The following is a 7,201-nucleotide window of genomic DNA, read 5'->3' on the forward strand; positions in this document are numbered from 1 at the left end:
CCTTTTGTCCTTTTGTTTAAAGGCAAAGATAAGGCAAGGAGTATCTCCATTGGAGTTTAGCTGTCTTTGTTTTCAAAAGTAATATCTACAAAATCCTCAAACGTCTGAGATATTGAAATACGCCGGCATTATGTCTTTTTGAACGACTTGTTTACAAATGATACGCGTATCTTATGCAATACGATTTAAACTATGAAACAAATCTATTACTTAGCCCCCACAGTTGGGCTTTTGAGGTTTATTGTATTGTGCTTTCTGTAGCTGATTGTACCCTGTTCTCAACAGTCCCGGTTGCCATGGAGGCTTACTAAAAGATCATCGTGGCCGTACCAACTTGTATTAACATATTTGCAAACACATTTTGTTATTGACCTGTGGGGCTAAAATGTGCTCATAGTGTGTTCATTCTTTCTGTTCATTCTCTGGGTGGCCTGGTAACCATTCCATCGGGAGCTCCCCTGTATCTCTACGGTGTTGGGAGGGTTGCCCGCCCGCCCAGGGCTATTTACCCTGGGTGCAATCCTTCTTACGTTACCTCTGGCTTGTTCTTTTCACTTGCTTCCCACGGAACAAGCTACAAGCCCCAGTGCACTGTTACTAAGCCTCTACCAGACTCCAGACGTGGCTGGAAAGCCGGAGTAGAAATCGGTCAAAAACAGGAGTTGTCCAGCCGATAGATACAGTTGGCCACGTCGGGAACTGTATCTATATCGGCTGGCCAACTCCTCTATTTGACCGATTTCTACTCTTTCCAGCCACGTCTGGAGCCTGGTAGAGGCTACAGTGCATGTCGTAACTACGGAGGATGGTACCCAGGCTAATTATAAATAAGGGCCATTAGCGCACGCCCGCGAATTTGTATGGTGTCGGCTTCAGCTATACCAGAAAGACCAACTGGAAAGATAGTCTGTCAGAAAAACGCCTATGCTTACGTATTTACTAGGACCGGGGCCGGCCTGTGGGATTGGTAACCAGAGTATTCTCCGGGTGTTAGCAAGAAACAAGCAACCATGGCACAAAATGTACAAGTGACGTGTTCAATTTTATTCCTTGAACTAGTCTCACAATAGCAGCATATTTGTCAATAAATAAAAATCATTCAGATCCAGATTCATAAATATCTTCATAAATAAACTAAATCTTTCATTTGATATCGTCTCGATGATAATTACAAACTGACAAATAAATAAACAAAGAAATAAATAAATAAATAAATGAATATATCAATAAATAGATAAACTCTCTGAAACCAGATGACAAGAATCACACAATATAATAGCAAATATACCTTTTGCTGCTGTGTCGTAATAAAAGCTACAATAAATAAGTCAGAATAAGTTACAGACAGGTAGGTACTGTGGTCCCCGATCACCGTTAGCTCACCTTTAGTAGTAAAAATATCACACAAGTGAAATAAATAATTAAGTTATGAAGTTGTCAAAACTTGTCAGAATATTTCTCACATTCTTACGACATTGCATATTTCATATGAATTAAACATTTCCAAATTTTCATGTTCAGCGAAGACTCCGCTAGAAAACATTTTCACTGGAATGTCTCCACGCGTTTCAATTAATATTGCACATGGAAGTTGACACAATACGCTAGCAAACCAGTGTTGGAATCATTTGATGTTCCCAACAATAATTTAAGCATACTAGCTCAAATATTGAGCCAACTCTTCTTCTGAATCCTGACTGGATTCAATAAATAGATAAGACGGACGGAATGACTACATTAGATTAATGCTTTCGAAGCATACGTCGTGTCACGTGATGCTCACGTGATTTCTATAAGAAAGTCACATGAAGATCACGTGATGTCTGCGTGGAATTCTATTGGTACTTTTGACTGAGCAGTGTGAAGTCTCGGTGCACCCTCTGCACGAGGACCCTGAAGTCTCGCAGGACGACGCAGTCGCGGATGGAGCGGGCGAACTCGCTGAAAGGGTCCCTGAAGTTGATGTTTTGGATCTCGGCGGTGTCAGTTGGAGAGGAGAAACCCAACGCATTGTTCTGAGGAAAGAAAAAAGAAAATCATAAGGATAAAACTACAATGAATGATATCTAGATTAAGTTGCCATTGGCAGTAGATCGTCGAGAAAAAAATACTTTCGACCAAAAAAAAATGTTTTATGTTTAAGGCTACCTCTAGATGAAATGAGATAAGAATCTGAGAAGACGTTTTATTAAGTATATATTGAACGTTCATTAAGGTTCTTAATCTTAAGGTGACCAAACAGTGCACGATGAAAGACTTGAGTGGTGGCGATTATGTCTCGAACTATATTATCTGCAATAGTGCGAGTGTAAACTGGAATAGATAGGTATAGATGTGCTCTTACCGTTACGTCTATGGCTGTCATGAGTGTGTCGAGCTGGTGAATGGTTTCGTCCACTTTGTTAGCAGTGTCCGTGTGGCCCTCCTTATCCAGTTCGTCCAGCTTGACCTCTTCCAAATACTGTCCGAAGATTTGCAGATCACTGCGCATGCGTTGCATACGTTCCTCGTCCTGTAGACAAGAAAATTAAATCAAATCATTAGTTAAGCATGCGTAGAACATGAAATCAACAAAACATGCGGTACAAGTTTGTTTTTAGGCTTACCATTCTAGAAATCTATAAAATTGCCCGCTTTTTTTTTACTACTCTATACGATGTATACTAACCGAACACACATGTTTAAACCTCAGCTTGTATATCTTAGAAGTGACAATAATACTGTCAGCCACACTTAAGGAAGTTATCCTTGGGGGTTCTTCAAATATCCCCATCGATTTAATCTCTTAAGATCGGTGGGAAGTGGTTGAAGTGAGCTTTTGAAATATTTTTCTTTCGCCCTTTCAAAGAGGTTCTAACATCGGGTGAGGTTTTGGTGCTTATCAGGGGTCGGAAGTCGTGCCAAACGATGAAAGTTTCCTGTGTATAATCTCTTGTGTTCTAAAGGACCGGAACTGTGCGTGCCAACACATTTGGATTCTGTTACTGCTAGCTGCGTTTCCTTGACACACTCCAGGCACGCACTCGATGATACCCAGCCTGGAGTCAGGACTATTTCTAGCGCCTAGACAGGCCAGTTCTTCGGTTCCTGGCCCCAACATGCCCCCCGAGGAAATTTTACAAAAGCCCCCCTGAGTTAGACCGTGAGTTGCGGCAGTTTCCTCCGGGGGGTATGTTGGCCCTGAAGCCGAGGAGTTGGCCTGCGTACGCCCTGGAAACAGTCTGGTATCCAGGCTATCTTGTACGTTATTCTAGTCACGTTTACATGTATCACCCCGAAATGAACACTATTCGTCCTGAATGCACACATGATAATTAACATGTACGAGTGTCACAGGTCGTCCTATGCTGTAGTGATGAATGGACAGTGTGACACCCTTTCTTCTTATGAAATCGCTTCGTTATATTGCAACAAGAATGTGGAACTACCAGAAAATATAATTGTACCTACCCCCAGGTTTCTCCACTCCAGGGGGGTCATCCTGACACTGATGAGCTCGTCCCAAGTGATCTGTTCCGCACAGTATCCAGAGTTGCCCTCAAACTCGTCTTGAACCTACAAACAGAAGTAAAACGATACATTTTAGACACGCTGTCCCGTCCTCCGTGTAAAAGAATCTGAGCTTACTTCTTCAGCGGCGGCTGCAGAGCGAAAGGTTACTTTTACGTCACTGCGTCGAACAAACAATCATCCAATCAGAAGGCGCCTCTGGCGTATTTAAGGGGATTCTTGGAAGGGGCTCTTGCATATTGCAAGACTTTCGAGTTGGCTCAAGCAAGCATATATGTAACATGTATTAAACACGCGCTGGTTGTGTTCGGTGAGCCTTGAAACTAGGAAGCTACGGAGAAGAGAGTTTGTTTAATTTAGTGGTTGAGGCACCGATGTTAGACCAGCACGTGGGCGGGTGGTGGACAGGCGACCGGAGGTAGCGAGATGTCGGAATTCCGGGGGGAAAATTCCACTACATGTTCATGCCTGCTCAATGCAATACGATTTGATACTTACGAAAGTGGTGTAGGCTTCGTCCGCTTTTCTATACAGTCTGTCAGCGATGCTTCGGTCGTTCATAAGAACATCGAACGGGCTTTCTTGAGGGAAGCCGGAGGCTGGGGTGGTCGGGATGGGGGTGCCCGAGGTCCCAAGGACGCCTACGACTAGCAGCACGGTGCATATCCTCATAACTCCCAAATCTGTCAGAAAAGAAAAGTGGGTTACAGTTTCAGTTAGGAAGCTTCCAATTGAGAGGACAACACGTGGCGAAAGATAGTGTTTAAACATTTGCTGATGGTAAAGAGATATGTAGGCTAAGAGACAGCAGGTGCGCTAGGCGAGACGGATATCACTTTCCCTTACCGGGTCGTTAACGCTTGTTAGAGCTGTCAAGAAAGAGCTTTTGTCTGGAAAGACAAGTGTTGCAATTTCTATATTCAAATCTTTAACAGAGTTACATACAGTAGTCAGTACTGATTTAGGCCCCGTTCAGAAAACTTGTTTTACAAATGGGTCGTTTGGACTATTAAACAACGTGTCAACGCGTAATTGGAGTTGTAATTACATTGACGAGTCGTGCCTCACATTGTAACATTAAGAAAAGAAGAAGCTACTATACTTACATTTTGATGGTACGGCGGAGAAAATGTTGCTTGGTGAAGTGTTCTTCATCTTGGTAGTTCTTCGGTACTGTAGAAGGTTGTTGCCGATGGATAGTCTGTAGTAGCTGCCTGGTCACTGTGCAGGTAGTTGTTGTTGTCTCGTTGTCCAAGTCAGGTTGTGTCTGAAATCGGCCCATGATGTCCCCCTTTTTATCCTCTGGGTCTATGAATAGAACAAACCCCCCAAGTGATGACTGGCTACAGCTTAGCACATACACTTACGTATGAACCATTACGTCACTCACCCTGACCAGACAACCCGGAAGGGGTTTCCGGAGAAGCCTTGGCGAGGATCATTCCACTCGCCGCAAATCCGGGGGCGGGTCCTGCGATGAAACATGTGCCAGGAATTATATCTAAACCTTTTCCAAATACTTTCTTGTAAAGAGATGCATTGTAAGAGGTACCAGCATAGGAAATACCCCTGTTTCTCAGCCAAACACCGCTCTGCGGGTTATGGCAAGCTGTCGTAACTTTACCAAATCCCCCTTTTTGTCGATTACGTGCTCCGAGGAATTAGGTTACACCGTCGGCGGCATTCCAGATGTCGAGTTTGTTTAGGCGTCCTTTTAAAGACATTTCGACATTTTTAAGCGTCTTAGTTTTCTTTAAGAGTTTACGCAAGTGTTTGTTTGGTAAATAAGAGTAGTTGTTCCAAATTGTGACTAAACTTGTAATCACCGTTGATTCACGGAAAATACGTTTTTTTGAGGGTTTGTGTTTCAGACAATAGACTAGACACAGAATGAGTTAGTCAGGTCCTCAATTATGTGTTAATCAATGTATCCATTATACGGGGGTCTTAGACAATCGCCTATTATCTGTGACATGCTCATCACAATTAGTCACAAGTATCGGGCCCGGGAAGAAAACCCTTATTTGGTTGGTGTATTTCACGTTTAACGGTTGAAGCATTATAAGCAGGCCGAAATCTATTGAGCACTATTCTGAAAGTACCGTAACCCTTTTGAGTTTGGGGGTCAGCAAAATTACATGCGCAACGGGAGTAGCCTATTGTAGTGTGGCTTCTCCCATGGAATAGAGTGAATGACGTTTTCTTTCAAGCAGCAACGGTCTAGTTTAGAAAGGTGCCCTCTTCGCAACATTTCCACCCACGTGTCCCACGTGTATATGCTCACTATTGTTTCATGACTTCCGCTAAAGTAAACATTTTGGAGTGGATTTCAACAATGTATTTAAATTTGAACAAACAAAGCAGTACTGTGTAAACTATTGATACCCTTGGGAAATCAGTATGGACGGCTTGTTGGGGCAAAGATCGAGTGGTATTGGGTTTGGAGTACTCTCCAAGCAGAGCTAGGGTTTCGGCTGGTTTTTGACGTGTTTTAGGCGTTTTTGTCATGCCTATACAACAAAAACGATGACAAAGTAGAAGGCATGACAAAAACGCCTAAAACACGTAAAAAAAACAGCCGAAACCCTAGCTCTGCTTGGAGAGTAGGTTTGGAGGGGGTTTCCCCGCCTGAATGATCTGACGTCACACCGGATGTTCACAGACAGGGAAGCCGGAAGTGACAGGAAGTAATTTCATTATCGTCGATTTCACGGTTCAACGGGGTTAGTTAAGCTTGAGTGTGTCAGAGAGCCGGGGGGGGGGGTGAGCTTTCTCAAAGTTCTTCTAACTTTTCAGATTTTGCACCAGCCGAAAATGTTTTTATTGCACAGATCCTCTGTAAAAACTCACATTTTGGAGAGGATCTTTAGAGGTGTTTTGAATGAACCCAGAAGATAGCCCTTTGCTTCATCTTTCTCTGTAAATGACTCACCTACCGGAACTAGGTTGACAAGGAAACCTGAAGACACGTAGGTCCTAACCCAACCTCAGTAAAAGAGAAAGTAGTCGGAAAGGGTGTGTGATATGTCCGTAGGGGTGGTCCTAAACCCTAACCCATCCCAGTGACGTTAAAACAGTTTCCCTACGTCATCGTAACGGAAGAACGTTTCAAAATTTTAAATTACCGGAGGAGAGTCAGCATCCTCTCGTGATAGCCGTACTCATCTGAATCCGGACTCATCCAGTTCTGTTGGTGTTCACTGTTGACGTATAGGAAATTGGGTAGACTCGAGTGAAAGTTGTGAAATCTGGACGGTGGATTGCGTGAGCGCGAGCACGCTTTGACACAGTCTCTGTTAGTCAAGATTTTGTCGTCTTGTTATGTAGCTCGGACAAAACAGTTCATCTTTAACATACAGCAGTATGCACCCCGGCTGTGTCAATCTCTAGCTCCTTAGAAACTACTTATAACGTGCTAAGGACATAACACTGACAACGGAGAAATCCGTCGTGAACGGTACGGTGACAAACGGCACGTAGATTAGTAGAATTTAGAGAAAACTGAAACACATATATTGATATTCCGTTTTGCCACCACCTATATTTCATAGGCGTGTCTTCTAAAACATCTCACGACTCCGTCTTATTTTATGTAGATGAGAAGACAAAGGAGATATCCTTCAGTGAACAGTGACAAATGGTACGTAACTTTGGTATAATTAGAGAAACCCGAAACATATCTATCAAAGAC

The 7,201-nt window shown here is 43.1% G+C and overlaps 1 protein-coding gene across 1 annotated transcript; it reads right to left on the reverse strand.

Annotated features, from left to right (window-relative positions):
- Nucleotides 1–1,023: 1,023 nt before the first annotated feature.
- Nucleotides 1,024–4,906, reverse strand: LOC136430533 (uncharacterized). The gene is made up of 5 exons (XM_066421231.1): nucleotides 4,617–4,906; nucleotides 4,009–4,193; nucleotides 3,451–3,555; nucleotides 2,345–2,512; nucleotides 1,024–2,015 (listed from the first exon to the last, which is right to left on the reverse strand). Exons 1-5 carry the CDS (start codon nucleotides 4,663–4,665, stop codon nucleotides 1,836–1,838), a joined length of 687 nt encoding a protein of 228 aa, XP_066277328.1. The 5' UTR covers nucleotides 4,666–4,906; the 3' UTR covers nucleotides 1,024–1,835.
- Between the last annotated feature and the right edge of the window lie 2,295 nt (nucleotides 4,907–7,201).

Source organism: Branchiostoma lanceolatum, chromosome 3 (genome assembly GCF_035083965.1).
Source record: "Branchiostoma lanceolatum isolate klBraLanc5 chromosome 3, klBraLanc5.hap2, whole genome shotgun sequence".
NCBI lineage: Eukaryota > Metazoa > Chordata > Leptocardii > Amphioxiformes > Branchiostomatidae > Branchiostoma > Branchiostoma lanceolatum.

Bases quoted from the DNA above. Each gene is read 5' to 3' on its own strand.
- LOC136430533 (XM_066421231.1), bottom strand. From the start codon at position 4,665: ATGAAGAACACTTCACCAAGCAACATTTTCTCCGCCGTACCATCAAAA. The intron at 3,556-4,008 runs GTAAGTATCAAA...TTCTGTTTGTAG, and splicing joins ACGAAGCCTACACCACTTTC to GTTCAAGACGAGTTTGAGGG. The intron at 2,513-3,450 runs GTAGGTACAATT...TCTTGTCTACAG, and splicing joins TGGAGTGGAGAAACCTGGGG to GACGAGGAACGTATGCAACG.